The sequence below is a fragment of the Mobula hypostoma genome, chromosome X1, assembly GCF_963921235.1.
Source record: "Mobula hypostoma chromosome X1, sMobHyp1.1, whole genome shotgun sequence".
Classification (NCBI taxonomy): domain Eukaryota; kingdom Metazoa; phylum Chordata; class Chondrichthyes; order Myliobatiformes; family Myliobatidae; genus Mobula; species Mobula hypostoma.
The window spans coordinates 10,924,760-10,949,456 of record NC_086128.1 but is presented as its reverse complement, the minus strand read 5'-3'; the positions used below and the strand labels follow the sequence as shown (position 1 = coordinate 10,949,456).

General features: G+C 43.8%; 1 protein-coding gene across 5 annotated transcripts in view; it reads left to right on the top strand.

The window, feature by feature from the left end:
- The window catches only part of LOC134340088 (KAT8 regulatory NSL complex subunit 1-like), a 201,897-nt gene that overhangs the window by 161,608 nt on the left and 15,592 nt on the right, over positions 1–24,697 (top strand). For all 5 annotated transcript variants that reach the window (XM_063036917.1, XM_063036916.1, XM_063036919.1 and 2 more), the window contains 5 exons: positions 1,389–1,538; positions 9,422–9,570; positions 10,210–10,331; positions 20,026–20,092; positions 20,187–20,305. In XM_063036917.1, coding sequence (XP_062892987.1) covers positions 1,389–1,538; positions 9,422–9,570; positions 10,210–10,331; positions 20,026–20,092; positions 20,187–20,305 — 607 coding nt within the window. The remainder of the gene's footprint in view (positions 1–1,388; positions 1,539–9,421; positions 9,571–10,209; positions 10,332–20,025; positions 20,093–20,186; positions 20,306–24,697) is intronic.

Below are 24,697 nucleotides of genomic sequence, written 5' to 3'. Positions count from 1 at the left end.
TCCTACGTCTTATGGTCTTATGAAATGTAAAGTATTTTGTAACTTTTAAAAAAAGAATTGTATATATGCTTAGCCAAATTAAGCAAACTTCCACCTCCTTGGGGCAAAAAGCAGAAGGTTATGGAATTATGTAAATTGCTGGCATGGGGTAGATGACTTGAATGTCCTTCTGGGCTGTTCCTAGTATATAAGGGTAATTGATGTGTGAACTCTGGGCTTACTGACCATATGGAACTGTACATATTAAAAAATAAATAGCAAAGCTAGAATGTGACATGTCACAATTGATTATAATTTTGGCTTTCGATTGCTGAGTCAAGCTGTTAATTACCTGTGTTTTTTTATTCTTTGCTGCAGATAAACGACCAGCACAGAAAGCTCCTCTTTGTCTTGTAACTCTTTAATTTGTTCTTAAGTCACCTCACCTAAGTCCTTTAGCCTGTATCCTGTTGCCATCCATTCATTTATTCCCATATGCTTGCTTGCTTTTCCATAGGGCTCTAAGCGAATCTTTGGCGGTTAGTTTCCGATTCTTGTCTGCCAACACCTTGAACTGGAAGTACTTGTAATCAGTTTTGTTGATTTACAGCTAAAGTTTAAGTTTTTGTCCACTGTACTTACAGAATTCCAAGTATTTAGTGTGAGCTCAGTGCTTATTTACACGTGGCGGTCACTTTATTAGGTTCATCTGTACACCTTGTTAGTGCAAATATCTAATCAGCCAATCATGCGGCAGCAACTTAATGCATAAAAGTATGCAGACATGGTCAAGAGGTTCAGTTTGTTGTTCAGACCAAATACCAGAATGTGAAAGAAATGTGATCGAAGTGACTTTGACCATAGAATAATTGTTGGTGCCAAATGGGGTGGTTTGAGTATCTCAAACTGCTGATCTCCTGGGATTTTTAACACACAACGGTGTCTAGTGAGTGCTAATTCTGTGGGCGAAAATAGAGGTCAGAGGAGAATGGCCAGATTGATTCAAGCTGACAGGAAGGTAACTCAAATAACCATGCAACAGTGGTGTGCAGAAGAGCATCTCTGAATGCACAACACATTGCATCTTAAAGTGGATGGGCTACAACAGCTGACGTCAGCAAACATACACTCGGTGGTTACTTTTATTAGGTGCACAAGGTTCCTAATAAAGTCACCATTGAGTGTATATTGCATGGAAAATATTCCTTATTTTTGTCTAAATAGTTATAATTTGGAATATTGTTGCTGTGTAGTGCAATTAAATTGAAGATTAATGCATCTGACTGAGTTTGGTGTTATTTTGAATGACTTCCTGTTCCTGTTACAAAACCTTGAGAAAAGTCAGGTGAAAGGAGCAAGTATCAGACTATGCGAGAGTATATCTAATGAAAAATTGTGCTTCATTGCAGAGTATGTCCATAATAGGAATCGTACAGAGAAGCCACTTAAGCAACATTGTGATGATTTTCTGTCAGACTCCAAGTTCGAGAACGCTAATGTACAAGAGAAATTCCTAAACAAAAGGAGACAGCGTGAACCTTCATCAGAAGCAATGGAAGGTGCGTCCTGTGTCTGAATCAATGATGAAAAGCTTAATGATTAGAAGGAAAAGTACTAACAGTTAACTTTTGTGCTTAATCATTAAGCAATGATTTCCATTCCCTATGTGGTTTTGGAGAAGTGGAGTTGTTGGGATCAGCACAAGGAGATTGTTATATGGTTCCCTATTCCAACATTATAGTCAGTAATTACATTAAATCCTTCGTTATAGCAGGGGCTCTGGTACCTCCAGCAGAAATCTGCTATTACTACCCTGTTGGAGTTTGGATGTTTGTCAATTCTGTTGATATAAGCATGGCTATACATGTTATAAGTAGAGGGAACTTGTGGGTGCAGTTATTATCATCTTGGAACTTCAATTTCACTGCATTATAGCTTTCCAAACCAAACCTATGAGTACAACAGTTCTATATTGAGGGGTTTAAAGTAATATGTTTGGCAGATGAGCTTTGAAAATGTCCACGAAGGAATGGGAGAGGCAACTAGTACTAGAACAAAAGTACCAAGTTTTAGGACCAGACTGAGTTCAGGACCCAAGACAGATTTATAGTATTACGGAGATAACTCCTACATACTAAAGATCAGACTTGGGTCTGTGAAGCCATGAGGCAGAACTCTTAACCACTGTGCTGCCTAGAGTGTAGATTCATGGAGTTGTATAACACAGAAATGGACTTAATGGCCCTCTTTCTACCCATTTATGCTAATCCCATTTGCCCACATTAGGACTGCATCCTTCCATGCCTTGCCTATTTACGTGCCTCTTGAATTAGTATTTGTATCTGGATTCCATCACTTTCTCTAACAGCTTGTTTTAGATACCAAACAGTCTGTGTAAATTAATCTTCAGAGTCCCTTTAAAAATTTCTTTCTCTCACCTTAAATATATGCCCCCTTGTTCTTGATAGGCCAAAATAGGATGAAAAGATTTTAACTATCTGAGCCTCAGACCTCATTTATTTCTATCATCCCTCAGCTGACACCTCTCCAGGGAAAATAAGCCCAGCCTATCCAATTCTTCCAGTCTAGGCATATCCTAGTGAATCTCCTCTGCAATCTTTCCAGAGCAAATGCATCCTGCACACAGTACTCCAAACAGTGTTTTGTAACATAGCACCCAGGTTCTTGTATTCTCTGCCCCATGTGGGTGCCTCGGTAGCATAGCGGATAGCACAACATTATTACAACTCAGCATTCAGAATTCAATTCCCGTGCTGGAGCTTATACATTCTCCCCATGACTCCCAGGGTTTCCTACATGTGCACTGGTTTCTTCCCACAGTCCAAAGACGTGCTGGTTAGTAGGTTACTTAGTCACTGTAAATTGTTCCGTGATTAGGCTAGTGTTATTATTGGTGGGTTGCTAGGCAGTGCGGCTCGTTGGGCCAGAAGGGCTTGTTTTGCGCTATACCTCTAAATTTTAAAAAATTAGGTAGATGATAGATAGAGAGACAGACAGACCTTCGTCACCCTATCAATCTGTGTTGTCGCATTCGGGAAACTGGATTTGTACCCCTAGGTCTGTCTGTTCATCAACAATTCTTATTGCCCTACCATTTACTGTAAACGTCCTATTTCCTTACTCTCCCCAATACCACAAATTTTCTTGTTATTCACAAATTTGCAAATGATGCCTATGTTCATTACAAGTTGTTAATGTATTAAAAGAAACAGGAAGGTCACAACACTAAACTCCAGGGTACACCACTAGTTACAGACTTCCAATCAGAAATACATAGAATTTTGTTCTAGGGCAGGGAATGTCCAGGTTCAAGATGAGACAAGAAATGTAAAGTAGATCTAAGAGCTATATTTATCAGAGAATGATGGGTATCTGGAACAAGCTGCCAGAGGAGGTGTTAGAGGAGGCAGATGCAATTACAGCACTTAAAAGGTGTTCGGAAATCCTTGAATAGGAAAGCTGAAGATGAGATGTAGGCTTACTGCAGACAAATGGAATAGACAACATGGTCGGCATGGACGAGGTGGGCTGTAATGGCCTGTCTCTGAGTTGTAGGATTTTGTCCTTCCACCACTACTCTCTAATCACCAAACCAATTATGGATCCATTTAGCCAACTCACTTTGGATCCCATATGCCTTATCTTTTTGAATGCCATGTGAGACCGTGTCAAGTGCCTTGCTGAAGTTCACGAAAAGAACAACTACTGCCCTGCCTACATCAAACTCGTTTGTTTGCATCTCAGAAGAATTCAGTCAAATTTGTGAGATATGGTTTCCCTTGTACAACGCTATGCTAATTATCTCAACTTTCCAAATATACATAATTATTGTCCTGTGGAATTTTATTCTGTAGCTTTTCCTACCACTAGCTTTTTCTGTACATTAACTGGTCTGCTGTTATCTGGCTTTATAACTGTTGTACTACTTAAATAAAAGAACTACATTAGCTGTTCTTCCATCTTCTGGTATCTCACCATGGCCAACAAAGATACAAAAACCTCTGATTGACCTCTTTGGCCCTGGAGATTTATAATACATTCCAAGATACCCAACACCTCCACCTTCATAATACTGATATGTTCCAGACTATCAATGCATCTCTCCCTAATTCATTACCCTTCGTACATTTTTCCTTGGTGAGTACAAGCAATACATATTCATTTAGGATGTTGTACACATCTCTGGCTTCCATACAGATTAATATTTTGGTCCCTAGCTACCCTCTTTCTCCTAATATACTTATAAAATAATTTGGAATTCTCTTTAATCTTATCTGCCAAGGGTATTTCATGGCCTCCTTTCATCCTCCACACTTACTCAGGTACTCTACTACACTCTTTGTATTGCTTAGGACATGAGCTTACCTAATACCTGTCAAATGATTTTTGTTTTTCCTGATCAAACTTTAAATAACCTTTTGTCATCTAAGATTTCCCTCCACCATCAGATTTCTGACGGTCCATGTACACTACCTCACTACAGTGCCAACCCCATAACTATTTTTACATTTTACTGTCTCATTTTTTAAATTTAAAATATATTGAAGTAGGATTTTTTGAGCTAATCTACAAACATTGTTCATCATATGAAATCAAAAAAATCGCAAAACCTGTCAGCAATTTACTAAAAATTAAAAATCAAAATTGTGAGGCTAAAAAAAGTATACATCTCCTTCATAATTTGTACGCCAACTTTCCTCAGGTGCAATATACAGCATTACCTTACCAACTCACCCAATTTGTTGATGTACTGTAGAAAATTGGAAGATTACCAGTTTTCAATGAATTGATACGAATAAATACCCCTCTCTCTGTAAGATCCAACAATATGGTAGATTTTCAACAGACCAAACCAAAATGAAGACAAAAGAGCATTCAAGACAAGTCAGGGAAATTATAATGGAGAAGTACTAATCTGGGGAAGGGTACAAGACCATCTGAAAGGCACTGAACATACCTCGGAGCTCAGTGCAGTCTGTCGTGAAAATGTGGAAAAAATATGAAACTACAGCTACACTGCCTAGGTCAGGCCGTACCTCTAAACTTAGTCACTGGAGAAGAATGGCACTTGTAAGAGAGGCTACTGTGAATGCCAACAGTCACTCTGAGTGAGCAGCAGAAATCAGTGGTTTCAACTGGAGATGAAGTTCATGGCTGCACAATCTCTAAGGCCTTGCATCAAAAGGGTATTTATGGAAGAGTGGCAAGGAAGAAACCCTGGCAAAAAAAAAAGTACATCCTTGCCTGTCAAGACTTTGTAAGCATCGCTTAGAAGATATTGACTGTAAAGATGTGGAAGAAGGTCTTGTGGTCGGATGAGACTAAAGTGGAATTTTTAGCCTCAACACTAAATGGTACATGTGACATAAATCTAATGCTTTACCTCAGCTAGGTAACACCATCTTTACCATAGTGTATGGTGGAGGTAGCATCATGCTATGGGGATGCTTTTCAGCAGTAGAGACTGGAAATCTGGTCAGGAATTTTGATGGGAAGATGAATGCTGCCAAATACAGAGAGATTCAGGATAAAAACCTGCCAGAAAGCTTAAACTGAAGAAGAAGTTCGTCTTTCCGCAGGACAGCAACCCAAAGCACACTGCCAGAAATAGCACGGAGTGGGTTCAAATGAATAAAATTGATGTTCTGGATTGGCCCAGTCAGAGTCCTGGCTTTAGCCTGATCAAACATCTCTGGCAAGACCTCAAGATTGCTGTCCACCATCACTCCCCAACTAACTGGCACAGCTTTAGCAATTTTACAAGGAGGTGTCGTATTTGTTAAATAGGGGCCATGCACAATTCTGATTTGAAGGAGACTGACGTGAGAAGCACGGAGGAACATTTGGAGAAACTTCTGAAATGCCTGCTTCACTGCTGCTGCTACTGTGCAATTGAGAATCTCCAGAGGGGAAGGCCCCAAATCCTCGGTTTTGCCTATTGCTGGGGCCGGGGTCGAAGCGCTCGGCAGAGATGGTGCTCGGTGTCGGAGGGCTGGTCGGAGGCTCGAAGTTTTTGTATGGACTCAGAGTTGGACTGTGGTCGGGTGCTTTCAGGATGCTGCATTGGCAAGTTTGCGGCGCTGGAAGCTCATGGCGGGGAGAGTTTCTCCCTTCAACTGTCTGCGTGAGATGACGGGACTTTCGGGAGACTTTGAGAATTTTTTTTTTTACTGTGCCCATGGTCTGTTCTTCATCAAATTATGTTATTGCTTTGCACTGTTGTAACTATATGTTATAATTATGTAGTTTTTGTCAGTTTTTTTTAGTCTTGGTTTGTCTTGTGTTTCTGTGATATCATTCTGGAGGAACAAATTGTATCATTTCTTAATGATGCATCACTAAATGACAATAAAAGGGGACTGCGTGTCCTCATAATCTAAAAAATCTATATCTAAACCTTGCTCCATCACATTGTGCAAAGCTAATAGAGACTTATTCAAAAAGACTACTGGCTGTAATAGCTGCGAGAGGTGGTTCAATTAAATATTAAGCAAAAGAGGATGAATGTTTTTGAACTGCTGACATTTCAGTTTTTGAATTTTTAATTTTTCATGCTTTACAATTTTCCTCTTTTTTGAGGTTCTACTGTGAAAAAAGGAGCATGTGATTTACAAATCAAAATTCTGTTGAAGTTACCAAAATCCTTGGTTGTAATACTCATTTTGCTGCCACAAAACAACAAATTTCACAACATCGGTCAGTGATAATAAACCTGATTCTGCTAGAGTTGCGCAGCATAGAAATACATCCTTCAGCCCGCTTCATCTATTTTGACATCATGCCTATCAAAACTAATCCAACTTGCTACAACTCTGGCAACTCATTTGCAGACCCCAACTACTCTGTGTGGGGAAAAAAAATTGATTAGGTTCCCTTTGAACCTCCACCACTTCACCTATGCCCTCTAGCTATAGACACCCTTACAATGGGAAATAGACTCTGGCTATCTGCCCTACTGATGCCTCTCATAATTTTATATACTTGCATCAAGTCACCTCTCAGCAAACAGACCTGGTTTACCCAATCTCTCCTTATAACTCAAGACCTCCAATCCAGGCAACGTCCTTGTGACGCTTTTCTGTACTGCCTCTAACTTTAGCACATGCTTCCCATACTGTGACAATCATAGCTGCATACTTCCAAATGCAATCTCTCTGAAGTTCTGTATGGCTACAATGGGACACACTCAATACATTGACCTGTGAATGTAATGATTCCACCAACATTCTTCACAAGTCCATCTACCAATGTTGCCATTTTCAGGGAATTATGCACTTGCACCTATCATTCAACAACACTCCCCAGGACCTTGCCATTCACGGTGTATGTCCTGCACTGGCTTAACCTCTTAAAATGCACCACTTTGCATTTGTTAGAGTCAAATTGCAACTGCAATTTTTTTTTCCTCTTTCCCAGTTGAACTAGACAATCCACTTTAGTCATAGTCGTAGTCATACTTTATTGATCCCGGGGGAAATTGGTTTTCGTTACAGTTGCACCATAAATAATAAATAGTAATGAAACCATAAATAGTTAAATAGTAATATGTAAATTATGCTAGGAAATAAGTCCAGGACCAGCCTATTGGCTCAGGGTGTCTGACCCTCCAAGGGAGGAGTTGTAAAGTTTGATGGCCACAAGCAGGAATGACTTCCTATGACGCTCTGTGTTGCATCTCGGTGGAATGAGTCTCTGGCTGAATGTACTCCTGTGCCCACCCAGTACATTATGTAGTGGATGGGAGACATTGTCCAAGATGGCATGCAACTTGGACAGCATCCTCTTTTCAGACACCACCGTCAGAGAGTCCAGTTTCATCCCCACCACATCACTGGCCTTATGAATGAGTTTGTTGATTCTGTTGGTGTCTGCTACCCTCAGCCTGCTGCCCCAGCACACAACAGCAAACATGATAGCACTGGCCACCACAGACTCATAGAACATCCTCAGCATCGTCTGGCAGATGTTAAAGGACCTCAGTCTCCTCAGGAAATAGAGACGGCTCTGACCTTTCTTGTAGACAGCCTCAGTGTTCTTTGACCAGTCCAGTTTATTGTCAATTCGTATCCCCAGGTATTTGTAATCCTCCACCACGTCCGCGCTGACCCCCGGATGGAAACGGGTCACCGGTACCTTAGCTCTCCTCAGGGCTACCACCAGCTCCTTAGTCTTTTTCACATTAAGCTGCAGATAATTCTGCTCACACCATGTGACAAAGTTTCCTACCGTCTGCTATATACCAGTTAATCGTCCCAACTATGTTCTCGTCCAGATTTTTAATATAGATAACAGATAACACTGGACCCAGCACCAATCCCTGCAGACACCACTAGTCACAGACCCCCAATCTGGAAAACAATACTTCACTACCACTCTCTAACTCATACTAGCAAAGTGAATTTTGTATCCACTTAACTAACTCACCTGGATCCCATGTGATCTAACCTTTTGGGCTAACCTTGTAGGATCTTGTTAAAGGCCTTGCCATCATCATCCTCTTTGTCACCTTTTCAAAAAGAAGAAATTGAAACTAATTTGGGAGAAATGGTTTCCCACACAAAGCAACATTGACTATTCCTAGTAAGTCTCTGCCTTTTCAAATGCAAATATATCCTGTCTCTCAAAATCTCTTCAATAATTTTCCCACCACTGATCTAATGCTCACTGACCTATAGTGTGGTTTATCCCTGCTTTATAAATAAAGGCACAGCATCAGCTATCTGCTAGCCTTCTGAAGCCTCACCTGTAGGTAACAAAGTAAGAGCCCCTGAAATCTGGTATTGGTTTATTATTGTCACATATACTGAAATACATTGGAAAAACTTAATTTTGTATCCCATCCGTACAGATTATTCTCCTCTGTTGCTTCCTGAAGATCCTAGGATACACTTAGGCTTTGACTTATCCACCTTTTTGTAATTCAGTACTTTAACACCATCTCCTTCATAATGCTGATATATTCCAGGATAATTAATCACTGTTCCCTCCCTTGAATTTACTACCTACCATGTCCTTCTCTATAATAAATACATTCATTTAGGACTTCACCTATTTCTTGTGGATCCACACAGATTGCCATGTTGATGCTGAACGGGATCTTCTCTCTTGAGTTATTCTACTCTTGATATACTTACAGAATCCTTTAGGAATTTCTAATTTCAGATTTGACCTTGAGAGTCAACCTTGCCTCTTTCCATAACTGGAGCTCAAGGCTTTGGTGAAGGTGCAGAAGAGATTTACTGAAATGATTCCAAGGATGAGAGACCAGTGCCTAATTATTACTGTATTTCATTGAATCATTAACTCTGGTTTCTCATTTTACAGTTGCTGCCTGACCGACCACCTGAGTATGTCCTGCAATTATCTTAACCTTTGTGACATCAGTGATGATTTACTTTTGTATAACTACCTTTTCTTGCAGCTCGGCAGGCCCTGTCCGACATGGGGAGCACATGTAGTTCTACAGTTAGCTGTCACAGCTCATCCCACAACCAGCTACTGCGGCCGTTGTCCTCATCGGAGAGCTCTGCACCAAGTTTAAACAATACACACACTGTGGCCTCCACCTTGGTAAGAAGGAGCTTTTGTTGAGAATAAACTGAAAATTGCAATGCCAAGTATCTGTTCAGTGAAATTTTGAGCTCAAGGTATTGTGTGTCAGGATTGAGAGGAACATTTCCCAAGAAGTGGAGAAATATCCAGAGGTCTGGAACAATGCTGGCAAAGTGGATCCAGCATTACCTTAGTAATAGGTGGAAGGTGATGGTGGACAGATGTTCCTCTGGAATCTGGGATCAGTGATGTACCACAGCGGTCAGTGCTGTGACCTTTGTTTGTGATGGAATTAGTCATTTGGATGTGAATATAGGGGGTATGATTAGTAATTTGCAGGTAAATGGCATGAAAATTGCTGTTACAGAGAATAAGAAGGTTGTCTAAGGATCCAGCATGACATAAATCAGGTAGAGTCTTGGCAGAAACAGGGAAAGTGAAATTTAATCCAGAGAAGTGTTTTATCTGCTTTGATGCCATTTATTACAGTACTGTAAATGTGTAGTTACCCAACATATTCACTGACTTATGGATGACATGGACATCTGTAAAAGCACAACCTGTTCATTACCTGGGGATGACCTGTACCCACACTGGAATTTGTTTTTCTGCTTTATATGGCACCTGTGGCACAATGTTTTAATTTTCTTTTACCAGCAAGCAATCAGAAAACGAAGGGGAGAAAATTCCTTTGACATTAACAACATTGTCATTCCAATGTCCGTTGCTGCAACAACTCGTGTAGAGAAGCTTCAATATAAAGAGATCCTCACACCAAGGTATGTGTTCAACATTTGTTTAAAATGCTCACACTGTGATTTGGATTAGATTGAGGGAGATATGCAAGATGCAAAATACACTAGGATGTATATGGTGTGTGAGTAACTGCACAGCATGGGGAATTGTGTTATCAAGGATAAAGCACTAATGACCTCCGGGGCAAGAGTACCAAATCTCATAGCCAAGAAACAGGACCTTCAGCTCATCACCGAAATGTCCCAATTACCACCATGTGGTCTGTATCTCTGTGTCTTGGTGATTCAAGTTCACCCATCATCTTCTGAAGCAGTGTGTAACAAACTATAACTGCCTTTGGGGTGAGGGGGAGAGAAGCTTTTCCTCAGACACCCCTTCCCCTCCTTACTTTAAACATGCAGTGCCTACAAAAAGTATTCACCCTCCTTGGAAGTTTTCATGTTTTATTGTTTTACAACATTGAATCACAGTGGATTTAACTTGGCTTTTTTTTTTACACTGATAAACAGAAAAAGTCTCTTGTGTCAAAGTGAAAACAGATCTCTACAAAGTGATCTAATTTAATTACAAGTATAAACCACAAAATAGATTGCATAAGTATTCACCTCTTTCAAGTCAGTATTTAGTAGATGCCCCTTTGGCAGCAGTTACAGCCTTGAGTCTGTGTGGATAGGTCTCAATCAGGTTTCCACATCTGGACACTGCAATTTTTCTTCATTCATTACAAAACTGCTCAAGCCCTGTCAGATTGCATGGGGATTGTGAGTGAACAGCCCTTTTCAAGTCCAGCCACAAATTCTCAATTGGATTGAGGTCTGGATTCTGACATGGCCACTCCAGGACATTAACTTTGTTTTTAAGCCATTCCTCTGTAGCTCTGGCTTTATGCTTGGGGTCGTTGCCTTGCTGGAAAACAAATCTTCTCCCAAGTCGGTGTTCTCTTGCAGGCTGTATTAGGTTTTCCTCCAAGATTTTCCTGTATTTTGCTGCATACATTTTACCCTCTACCTTCACAAGCCTTCCAGGGCCTGCTACAGTGAAGCATTCCCACAGCATGATGTAGTCACCGCCATGCATCACAGTAAGGATGGTGTACCTTTGAAGATATGTGGTGTTTGGCTTACGCCAAGCGTAAGTTCAGTCTGATGGCCAAAAAGCTTAATTTTGGTTTCATCAGACCGTAGAACCTACTTCCAGCTGACTTTGGAGTGTCCCACATGCCTACTGGCAAGATTTCATGAGAGTTTTTTTTCCAACAGTGGCTTTCTCTTTGCCACTCTCCCATAAAGCTGCACTAGTGAAGCACCCGGGCAACAGTTGTTGAATGCGCAGTCTCCCCTATCTCAGCCACTGAAGCTTGTAGCTCCTCCAGAGTTGTCATAGGTCCCTTGATGGCCTCCCTCACGACTCCCCTTCTTGCATGGTCACTCAGTTTTTGAGGACAGCCTGCTCTGGGCAGATTTATAGCTGTGCCATATTAAGACCATAAGACAAAGGAGCAGAAATTGGCCGTTAGGCCCATCGAGTCTGCTTCGCCATTTTATCATGAGCTGATCCATTCTCCCATTTAGTCCCACTCCCCCGCCTTCTCACCATAACCTTTGATGCCCTGGCTACTCAGATACCTATCAATCTCTGCCTTAAATACACCCAATGACTTGGCCTCCACTGCCACCCATGGCAACAAATTCCATAGATTTACCACCCTCTGGCTAAAAAAATTTCTTCACATCTCTGTTCTGAATGGGTGCCCTCCAATCCTTAAGTTATGCCCTCTCGTACTAGACTCCCCCATCATGGGAAACAACTTTGCCACATCCACTCTGTCCATGCCTTTCAACATTTGAAATGTTTCTATGAGGTCCCCCCTCATTCTTCTAAACTCCAAGGAATACAGTCCAAGAGCAGACAAACGTTCCTCATATGTTAACCTTCTCATTCCCGGAATCATTCTAGTGAATCTTCTCTGTACCCTCTCCAACGTCAACACATCCTTGCTTAAATAAGGAGCCAAAACTGCCCACAGTACTCCAAGTGAGGTCTTACCAGCACCTTATAGAGCCTCAACGTCACATCCCTGCTCCTATACTCTACTCCTCTAGAAATGAATGCCAACATTGCATTCGCCTTCTTCACCACCGACTCAACCTTAAGGGTATCCTGCACGAGGACTCCCAAGTCCCGTTGCATCTCAGAACTTTGAATTCTCTCCCCATTTAAATAATAGTCTGCCCGTTTATTTCTTCTGCCAAAGTGCATAACCATACACTTTCCAACATTGTATTTCATTTGCCACTTCTTTGCCCAGTCTTCCAATCTATCCAAGTCTCTCTGCAGACTCTGTTTCCTCAGCACTACTGGCCCCTCCACCTATCTTTGTATCATCAGCAAACTTAGCCACAAAGCCATCTATTCCATAATCCAAATCATTGATGTACAACGTAAAAAGAAGCGGCCCCAACACGGACCCCTGTGGAACACCACTGGTAACCGGCAGCCACCCAGCCTTTATTCCCACTCTGTTTCCTGCCAATCAGCCATCGCCCTATCCACATACGTAACTTTCTCGTAATTTCATGGGCTCTTATCTTGTTAAGCAGCCTCGTGTGGCACCTTGTCAAAGGCCTTCTGAAAATCCAAATATGCAACATCCACTGCATCTCCCTTGTCTAGCCTACTTGTAATTTCCTCAAAAAATTGTAATAGGTTTGTCAGGCAGGATTTTCCTTTAAGGAAACCATACTGAGTTCTGCCGATCTTGTCATATGCCGCCAGGTACTCCATAACCTCATCCTTGACAATCGGCTCCAACAATTTCCCAACCACTGATGTCAAGCTAACAGGTCTATAGTTTCCTTTTTGCTTCCTTGTCCCCTTCTTAAATAGCGGAGTGACATTTGCAATCTTCCAGTCCTCTGGAACAATGCCAGAATCTATCGACTTCTGAAAGATTATTGCTAATGCTTCCGCAATCTCCACAGCTACTTCCTTCAGAACACCAGGGTGCATTCCATCTGGTCCGGGAGATTTATCTACCCTTAGACTATTCAGCTTCCTGAGTACTTTCTCTGTCGTAATTGTGACTGCGCACAGTTCTCTTCCCTGCCACCCTTGAGTGTCTGGTATACTGCTGATGTCTTCCTCAGTGTTCTTTCCATTTCTTGATGATTGACTTAACCGTATTCCAAGGAATATTCAGTGACTTGGAAGTTTTCTTGTATCCATCTCCTCACATGCTTTTCGATAACCTTTTCGCAGAGTTGCTTGGAGTATTTTTTTTGTCTTCATGGTGTAATTTTTGCCAGGATACTGACTCACCAGCAGTTGGACTTTCCAGATACAGGTGTATTTTTACTACAATCAATTGAAACACCTTGACAGTACACAGGTGATCTCCATTTAACTACTTATGTGACTTCTAAAACCAATTGACTGCACCTGTGATCATTTGGTGTGTTATATTAAAGGGGGGTAAATACTTATGCAATCAATTATTTTGTGTTTTGTATTTGTAGTTAATTTAGATCGCTCTGTAGAGATCCATTTTCACTTTGACACAGAAGAGTCTTTCTCTGTTGGTTAGTGTCAAAAAAAAGCTAAATTAAATCCACTTTGATTCAATGTTGTAAAACAATAAAACACGAAAACTTCCAAGGTTTGGGGGGGCGGTGAATACTTTTTATAGGTACTGTATGCCCTTATTTTGAACATCTCTTTTGTGGGTAAAAGTTTCTTGGTAGGCACCCTATTTAGCCTCCTTATAATTAAGAATACCTTTCTTGGATCCCTTCTCAGCCTTCTCCACCCCAAGCAAACACACACAGCCTGTCTGTTTTCACCTCATAACAGAAACGTTGCACTCCAGTCAAGATCTGTTGAACCTCCTCACCACACTCTTCAGTGTAATCAAAGCCTTTCTATAGTGTGCTGACCAGAACTATATGCAGTCATCCAGATGTGGCCTAATCATAGTTATGAAGTTGTCCCATGACATCCATACTCTTGTACTTAGGGAGGACTTAGTAGTGCCCATGATGAGCTGAAGACAGTTTTTAAAAGGGTGCAGGTAGGTGTTTCATCTACACAATCTTTAAAGGTAGCAGAATAAACTAAGACAATGGCCTTTCAAAGAAAATTGAATGGAATCTTTATCATCTTTTAATTGAATAGAAATAATTAAGTCATTGTAAATTTATAGTTAGCCTCAGTTGAAGAGCTGTGGCCAATTCTGGGTAGCCCATTTCGAGAATATTGTGAAGGTTTAAGGCTGATTTATAGTTGTGCATACCAGCTTACGCCGTAGCCTACACAAGTGGGCTACACCGTTGTGAGCATTTATACTTGTGCGTTGGTGTGTCTGCGTTGCTCTGCAATTCAGGCATGTACACGCATGTGCACGTCACACATGCGCACACACCTGCCCGCACAAGGCTTCATGGTCATGGTAGTTTTTCTTGGGGTAAGCAAGCTTAAAGCAAGCGTCTTTTTTCATAAAAGCAAAATATGTCCTCCATAATTTCAGAGGTCTATAAAGCTTTATGGAAAGCATTGCAGCCAGAGTTCCTTTCCTGCCCTTCAGTCGCCCAATGGGAAGCTATTGCAGCGTAGGAGGAAATGCAATGCTACCAAGCGTACCAATCACAGTTGTTGCGGTCTGTGTTGCCACGACGTGTAGTTACATTTTGGGAGAGGTGCGCGTCAGGCTACGGCATAGGCACTGCGTAGGGTTCGCGGCTATACCATACCTACGGCATCGATTTGACGCACAAGTATAAATCAGCCTTTAGGGTGCAGAAGTAATTTACAGCAATAGTGCCAGTTATCAATTTTTTTTTAAAGACTGATATGGCTTTTCCTCTGGCCCAAAGGGCGATGTGAGACATAATGTTTTCACAACTGGAATATTTAATACAGGGGCATGAAGGAAAGGCCGAAATAATTAGGCAAATTAGATAGTATCAAACAACACAACAGCTTCCTGTTCAGTAACATTTATAATTCTAAGACTGTTCAGCCTTAGGGTTATTGATGATCTTAGGATATTCTTTTCTTCAGATTTGTGATTTTGGACAGTTCACAGGCTATTCTGTAATTGCAAAAGATAACAATTTAAAAAGAATGGGTCCATATACCTAAACACAAGATATTCTGCCAATAACAACAGGAATTCTGCAGATGCTGGAAATTCAAGCAACACACATCAAAGTTGCTGGTGAACGCAGCAGGCCAGGCAGCATCTCTAGGAAGAGGTACAGTCGACGTTTCAGGCCGAGACCCTTCGTCAGGACTAACTGAAGGAAGAGATAGTAAGAGATTTGAAAGTAGGAGGGGGAGGGGGAGATCCAAAATGATAGGAGAAGACTGGAGGGGGAGGGATGGAGCCAAGAGCTGGACAGGTGATTGGCAAAGAGGATACGAGAGGATCATGGGACAGGAGGTCCGGGGAGAAAGACGGGGGCGGGGGGACCCAGAGGATGGGCAAGGGGTATAGTCAGAGGGACAGAGGGAGAAAAAGGAGAGTGAGAGAAAGAATGTGTGTATAAAAATAAATAACAGATGGGGTACGAGGGGGAGATGGGGTATTAGCGGAAGTTAGAGAAATCGATGTTCATGCCATCAGGTTGGAGGCTACCCAGATGGAATATAAGGTGTTGTTCCTCCAACCTGAGTGTGGCTTCATCTTTACAGTAGAGGAGGCCGTGGATAGACATGTCAGAATGGGAATGGGATGTGGAATTAAAATGTGTGGCCACTGGGAGATCCTGCTTTCTCTGGCGGACAGAGCGTAGGTGTTCAGTAAAGTGGTCTCCCAGTCTGCGTCGGGTCTCGCCAATATATAGAAGGCCACATTGGGAGCACCGGACGCAGTATATCACCCCAGCCGACTCACAGGTGAAGTGTTGCCTCACCTGGAAGGACTGTTTGGGGCCCTGAATGGTGGTAAGGGAGGAAGTGTAAGGGCATGTGTAGCACTTGTTCTGCTTACAAGGATAAGTGCCAGGAGGGAGATCAGTGGGGAGGGATGGGGGGGACGAATGGACAAGGGAGTCGTGTAGGGAGCGATCCCTGCGGAAAGCAGAGAGAAGGGGGGAGGGAAAGATGTGCTTAGTGGTGGGATCCCGTTGGAGGTGGCGGAAGTTACGGAGAATAATATGTTGGACCCGGAGGCTGGTGGGGTGGTAGGTGAGGACCAGGGGAACCCTATTCCTAGTGGGGTGGCGGGAGGATGGAGTGAGAACAGATGTATGTGAAATGGGGGAGATGCGTTTGAGAGCAGAGTTGATAGTGGAGGAAGGGAAGCCCCTTTCTTTAAAAAAGGACACGAGGGAGATGTCCCTCACTGTTACGAAAGACCTACATTAGTACCCTGTTTTCGCTTTCAGAAGGTGTTTTCACTGTTACAAAAAAAAAGCAGTGCGCGATAAAAGGCAGCGCGCGCCTCGAGCAGCCGCTCTCCCCCGGATTCGGAACAGTATTCTGGCCGGCATTGCTTAAATATGTGCCTGTGAGCAGCCGTTTGCAAGATGAGTTCTGAGGTATCGGAAAAGCCTGAAAGAGCTCGTAAGGGTGTAACACGTAGCGTAAAACTAGACATAATTAAGCATTTTGATCGTGGTGAACGAAGTAAGGACGAAATGAGTTTGGCTTGTGGAAGCGGACGAACATGATGTTGAAGAGGTTTTGGCATCCCATGACCAAGAGCTGATGCAATTGGAAGAAAAAAGGATAACAATCAAAACTGAATTCATTAGCGAAATGAATGTGAAGCAACTGCGTGAGATTTTCGCTGCAATGATGAAGTACGACTTTAATTTTGAAAGGGTATGTAGGTTTAGGGGATATTTGCAAGGTGGTTTGAGTCCTTACAAAGAAATGTGTGATAGAAAAATGCGTGAGGTTCAGCAGCCAAGCAAGCCTTCCACATCAGCCACAGCAGACGACGAACCTTGACTTTCGACATCGAGGCGGGCAGAGATAGAAGATGACCTGCCTGCCCTAATGGAAACAGACGATGACGAGATGACACCTCAGTGTCCCACCACCCCAACCTCCAGGCCCTGGACAGATACCGATTCGCGGAGAATGCAGCTGTAGCCGGGACGCACCCAGCACATCTTTAAGAAAAAAGCCGAAATAAACATGCTAATTAATTAGGTGCCGCCCGACACATAATTGTTGGCCCAGTTCAGAGGCGACGCAATCGGAAATCGGCACTGATCTGGGCCAACAATTACGTGCTGGGTGGCGCCTAATTAATTAGCATGTTTGTTTCAGCTTTTTTCTTAAAGATGTGCTGTGTGCCTCCGGGCTACCGCTGGACCCCTGCATGCTTCGCTGATCAGTATCGGTCACCTGGAGGGTGGGGGCCACTGCACCGCCCAACCTGCGACGACTCAGCCTAACCCACCATCATCAGTGTGCTCGGCACTGTCCCGATTCCGGTAAGTGATACTACACTGTACATACATTATTTCTACTTTATATAGGCTGTGTATTTTTACGTGTTATTTGGTATGATTTGGCAGCTTCGTAGCTTCAAGGTTACTGGAGAGCGCTTGCGCCGTGTTTTTGCCAACAGCGCTTGCGTGAGATTTTCTGCCGACGGCGCTTGCGTGAGATTTTCGCTACGGAGAACAGTGCAGTAATGATTGTGGAAAAGTATTTCTACTTTATATAGGCTGTGTATTTATCATATCATTCCTGCTTTTACTATATGTTACTGTTATTTTAGGTTTTATATGGCATGATTTGGTAGGTTATTTTTGGGTCTGTGAACGCTCACAAAATTTTCCCATATAAATAAATGATAATTGCTTCTTTGCTTTACGACATTTCGGCTTACGAACCGTTTCATAGGAGCGCTGTACCTACGGATGGCGGGGGAAACCTGTACTTTATTGTCGCCAAACAATTGATACTAGAGCATACAATCGTCATAACGATATTTGATTCTGCACCTCCCGCTCCCTGGATTACAAATTGATAGTAAATATTAAAAATTTTAATTATAAATCATAAATAGAAAATATAAAAATGGAAAGTAAGGTAGTGCAAAAAAACCAAGATGCAGGTCCGGATATTTGGAGGATACGGTCCAGATCCGGATCAGGATCTGTTCAGCAGTTGGAGGCTACCCAGATGGAATATGAGGTGTTCCTCCTCCTACCTGAGATTGGCCTCATCATGGCACAAGAGGAGGCCATGGACCAACATATCCCAGAATGGGAAGTAGAATTAAAATGGGTGACCACCAGGAAAGCCCAACTTTTGTGGCGGATGAAGTGAAGGTGCTCAACAAAGTGGTCCCCCAATCTACATTGGGTCTCACCAAAGTAGAGGGCGCCGCACTGGATACAGTAGGTGACCCTGACAGAGTCATAGGGTGAAGTGCTGCCTCACCTGGAAGGGTTGTTTGTTGCCCCAAATGGTGGTGAGGGAGGAGGTGTAGGGGCAGATGTAGCACTTGTCCCACTTGCAGCACAAAGGCTAGGAGGGAGATTAGTGGGGAGGGACAAATGGAAACAAGGGTGGAGAACAATTCCTGTGGAAATCAGAGGGAGGGGGAGATGTGTTTAGTGGTAGGATCCCGTTGAAGATGGTGGATGTTACAGAGAGTGATGTACTGGATGCGTAGGCTTGTGAGGTGGTAGATAAGGACAAGGGGAACTGTTATGGCAGTGGGAAGATGGGGTGAGAGCGGATGTCCAGAAAATGGAGGCGATGTGGGTCAGGGCAACATCAGTGGTCGGGGAAGGGAAACTATTCTTTGAAGGAGGATGACAGCTCAGATGTTCTGGAATGGAAATTCTCATCCTGAGAACAGAGCGGTGGAAACAGAGGAACTGTGAGAATGAAATAGCATTTTTACAAGTGACAGGTTGGAAAAGTCCAAGATTATTTAATGTAATTTCCTCTACACAAGTGTAAAGGAGAATGAAGTAATTGTTATTTTGGATCTGATACAGCACAAAAAAACCCCACAAAAGATAAAGAATACAATAATAGTAATAAACCACAATAAATATAGATACATAAGATAGCCTATATACATGGATTGTACATCTATAAAGTGATGCTAGGCTGTACCTAGGGTGATTGACAGGAAATAATAAAGTAGTGGTGCAGTTAGTGGGTGGAGGTGTTGATCAGCCTCACTGTATAGTCAAGAAAGCTGTGAGGGTCAGTAGGTTTATGAAAGATAGTAGTCAGTCTATCTCCAGAGAGGTTAAGAAAGAGGAGAGAAGAGTCAGAGATGAATCAAGTAAATTTTAGGGCAGGGTGGAAATTGCAAGCAATGTCAATGAAATTGACATGCTCAGCATGGGTGCAGGAAGCAGCACTAATGCTTTGTAGCTCTCACCAAAAGGTGTGAATAGGGAAAGTATGAATGATGTGCCTGCAATGATGGTAGTATTGGAGGAGGAGATGTGATTAAAATGTGTCAGCATGGTTCACAGTGCTGCTATGTTACTCTGTAAATATGTTAATCCAATAACTGTGAGGACTGCTTTGCCTAAGTATACTTCAAGGTAATTGTCAGATGCCCAGTATAGCTGGTTCAAAATGGCAGAGGTGTGTGTTAGTAATGTTCTGCAATTTTGCTGCTGTCATGCTTTGGACTGAGAGTTGCAGTACAACCTATTCATTTCCCTGATGGGAAGTGGACACAAGAGTACCTGATTTTTTTTCCATTAAAATCATCTTTTTGTCTTCTAGCTGGCGTGTGGTGGACTTAAAAGCTGATTTAATTAATAACAGATCTGGTGAAGAGGAGCATGAAGAGGTAATGAAACACAGCTAACTTACAGAAAAATCTTGTAAAGTTTATATGGTTGAATATCAATTTTAATAATATACAAATATCGGTTCTGTTTTAGATGGAGGATCTTTCTGATGCAGCATTTAGTTCTCGGCACACAAAATACGAGGAGTTTGAACGCTCTCGGTGGACAACGTGGTTGGCTTCCCCTGTCCATGCCCAGAGACGTGGAAGCAGGTATTGATAAGGATTCACCAGAGTGGCAGCTTCATGGTGTGCTTGTTATTATAGCATGGAGGGAATACTTTTGCTCAAAATTTTGTACCCAATCCAATATTCAGAAGCTAACAGCTTTTGGTTTGCTGCTATAACTTGCACCAGGATGGCTAATCTGTAGACAAGCAAACTATATTGATAGGACATGTTGCCTCTCATTCCCCACATACTTTTAATGCAGGTGCTTGATCCCTACTCAACTTCTGACTGAAGTTGGTAAGGTGCTTTGACAAAGATTGTAGGTGTAGGGCATCCTCACTGTTGTGCTTGGAAAACATAACTTGGATTGGATATGGTTATTAAAAGTTATGAAAGCTGTATAAGAGTTGTGGTCCAAGTGATGCTTGTAGGAGCAAATTTGTAAGGAGATGGCAGATATTTATAGTAAGCACAAGGTTGTGACTGTGGGAGATTTTAATTTTCCACACATAGACTGGGAAGCCCATTCTGTAAAAGGGCTGGATGGCTTGGAGTTTGTAAAATGTGTGCAGGATAGTTTTTTGCAGCAATACATAGAGGTACCAACTAGAGAAGGGGCAGTGTTGGATCTCCTGTTAGGGAATGAGATAGGTCAGGTGCCAGAGGTTAGTGTTGGGGAGCACTTCGGGTCCAGTGATCACAATACAATTAGTTTGAGTGTAATTATGGAGAAGGATAGGACGGACCTAGGATAGAGATTTTTGATTGGAGAAAGGCTAACTTTGAGGAGATGCGAAAGGATTTAGGAGTGGATTGGGAAAATTTGTTTTATGGGAAGGATGTAACAGAGAAATGGAGGTCATATAAAGGTAAACAACAGGAATTCTGCAGATGCTGGAAATTCAAGCAACATACATCAAAGTTGCTGGTGAACGCAGCAGGCCAAGCAGCATCTATAGGAAGAGGCGCAGTCGACGTTTCAGGCCGAGACCCTTCGTCAGGACTAACTGAAGGAAGAGTGAGTAAGGGATTTGAAAGCTGGAGTGGGAGGGGGAGATGCAAAATGATAGGAGAAGACAGGAGGGGGAGGGATAGAGCCGAGAGCTGGACAGGTGATAGGCAAAAGGGGATACGAGAGGATCATGGGACAGGAGGCCTAGGGAGAAAGACGGGGGGGGGTGACCCAGAGGATGGGCAAGAGGTATATTCAGAGGGACAGAGGGAGAAAAAGGAGAGTGAGAGAAAGAATGTGTGCATAAAAATGAGTAACAGCTGGGGTACGAGGGGGAGGTGGGGCCTAGCGGAAGTTAGAGAAGTCAATGTTCATGCCATCAGGTTGGAGGCTACCCAGACGGAATATAAGGTGTTGTTCCTCCAACCTGAGTGTGGCTTCATCTTTACAGTAGAGGAAGCCGTGGATAGACATGTCAGAATGGGAATGGGATGTGGAATTAAAATGTGTGGCCACTGGGAGATCCTGCTTTCTCTGGCGGACAGAGCGTAGATGTTCAGCAAAGTGGTCTCCCAGTCTGCGTCGGGTCTCACCAATATATAAAAGGCCACATCGGGAGCACCGGACGCAGTATATCACCCCAGTCGACTCACAGGTGAAGTGATGCCTCACCTGGAAGGACTGTTTGGGGCCCTGAATGGTGGTAAGGGAGGAAGTGTAAGGGCATGTGTAGCACTTGTTCCGCTTACATGGATAAGTGCCAGGAGGGAGATCAGTGGGGAGGGATGGGGGGGGACGAATGGACAAGGGAGTTGTGTAGGGAGCGATCCCTGCGGAATGCAGAGAGAGGCGGGGAGGGAAAGATGTGCTTAGTGGTGGGATCCCGTTGGAGGTGGCGGAAGTTACGGAGAATAATATGTTGGACCCGGAGGCTGGTGGGGTGGTAGGTGAGGACCAGGGGAACCCTATTCCTAGTGGGGTGGTGGGAGGATGGAGTGAGAGCAGATGTACGTGAAATGGAGGAGATGCGTTTAAGAGCAGAGTTGATAGTGGAGGAAGGGAAGCCCCTTTCTTTAAAAAATGAAGACATCTCCCTCGTCCTAGAATGAAAAGCCTCATCCTGAGAGCAGATGCGGCGGAGACGGAGGAATTGCGAGAAGGGGATGGCGTTTTTGCAAGAGACAGGGTGAGAAGAGGAATAGTCCAGATAGCTGTGAGAGTCAGTAGGCTTATAGTAGACCTTCGGGACACTTTCTTCGCCGTCTGTAATGGTCCTACCCGCTATTTCATCCTCCGTCGGATCCACGCCTGCAATCGCCGTTTCTTTGACTTTGTCATGTTAGGCAAAGATCGCAAGATCTTACATCTACGGACTGCAGAGCCTGCCGGCCCCGACGCTAGCAGGCATGAACTTTCGGTTGCGGCCCCTGCCATTGGTCTCGGCGGCTCCAACACCTCAGGACATATTCAAAACCCGGACTCCAGCAACGACCATGGAGACATTCAAAGCGATCGCGCAACCACCAACTGCGACTCCAGCCTTGAACTCCAGGCCGGGTCTTTATGTGCTGCTGTTGTGACTCCCGTCTCCCCTTCCCCCACCACCACTCCGCAGCCCCGTCTTCCTCAGATCCCACCGTCAGCTCCTGGGCCCTCAGAGGCTCCATCTTCCTCTCACCCCAACCCTCCCCTCTCCATTGACACCCCCAGCCTCCCCCCTCCCCCCTCTGATCCCAGCTCTCATCCGTGCCGGGTCTTTACCATCCCCTCCGACCTTCAACTGTCGGAGGCAGAACGCTCTGTTCTCAGTAAGGGCCTCATGTTTGTCCCCCTTCGCCCACACCTCAGCGAGTTCCGTGTTCGCCACGATGCGGAACTTTTCTTCCGCCGTCTCCGTCTCCGAGCCTACTTCTTCGGCAAGGACTCTTCCACCCCCACCGATGACCCCTTCTCCCGTCTTCAACCCTCCTCTTCTTCATGGACACCCCGCTCTGGTCTTCTGCCTGCTCTGGATCTCTTTATTGCCAACTGCCGACGGGACATCAACCGTCTCGACTTCACCGCACCTTGTCCCCATTCCAACCTCACTCCTTCGGAACGCTCTGCTCTCCGCTCCCTCCGCACTAATCCTAACATTATTATTAAACCCGCTGATAAGGGGGGTGCTGTTGTAGTCTGGCGTACTGACCTCTACCTTGCCGAGGCACAGCGACAACTCGCGGATACCTCCTCTTATTTACCCCTCGATCGTGACCCCACTAAGGAGCACCAGGCCATTGTCTCCCACACTATCAACGACTTTATCCGCTCAGGGGATCTCCCATCCACTGCTACCAACCTTATAGTTCCCACACCCCGCACTTCCCGTTTCTACCTCCTACCCAAGATCCACAAACCTGCCTGTCCTGGCCGACCTATTGTCTCAGCTTGCTCCTGCCCCACCGAACTCGTTTCTGCATACCTCGACACTGTTTTATCACCCCTTGTTCAATCCCTTCCAACCTATGTTCGTGACACTTCTCACGCTCTTAAACTTTTCGATGATTTTAAGTTCCCTGGCCCCCACCGCTTTATTTTCACCTTGGATGTCCAGTCCCTATATACTTCCATCCCCCATCAGGAAGGTCTCAAAGCTCTACGCTTCTTTTTGGATTCCAGACCTAATCAGTTCCCCTCTACCACCACTCTGCTCCGTCTAGCAGAATTAGTCCTTACTCTTAATAATTTCTCCTTTTGCTCCTCCCATTTCCTCCAAACTAAAGGTGTAGCTATGGGCACCCGTATGGGTCCTAGCTATGCCTGCCTTTTTGTTGGGTTTGTGGAACAATCTATGTTCCGTGCCTATTCTGGTATCTGTCCCCCACTTTTCCTTCGCTACATCGACGACTGCATTGGCGCTGCTTCCTGCACGCATGCAGAACTCGTTAACTTTATTAACTTTGCCTCCAACTTTCACCCTGCCCTCAAGTTTACCTGGTCCATTTCTGACACCTCCCTCCCCTTTCTAGATCTTTCTGTCTCTGTCTCTGGAGACAGCTTATCCACTGATGTCTACTATAAGCCTACTGACTCTCACAACTATCTGGACTATTCCTCTTCTCACCCTGTCTCTTGCAAAAGCCATCCCCTTCTCGCAATTCCTCCGTCTCCGCCGCATCTGCTCTCAGGATGAGGCTTTTCATTCTAGGACGAGGGAGATGTCTTCATTTTTTAAAGAAAGGGGCTTCCCTTCCTCCACTATCAACTCTGCTCTTAAACGCATCTCCCCCATTTCACGTACATCTGCTCTCACTCCATCCTCCCACCACCCCACTAGGAATAGGGTTCCCCTGGTCCTCACCTACCACCCCACCAGCCTCCGGGTCCAACATATTATTCTCCGTAACTTCCGCCACCTCCAACGGGATCCCACCACTAAGCATATCTTTCCCTCCCCGCCTCTCTCTGCATTCCGCAGGGATCGCTCCCTACACAACTCCCTT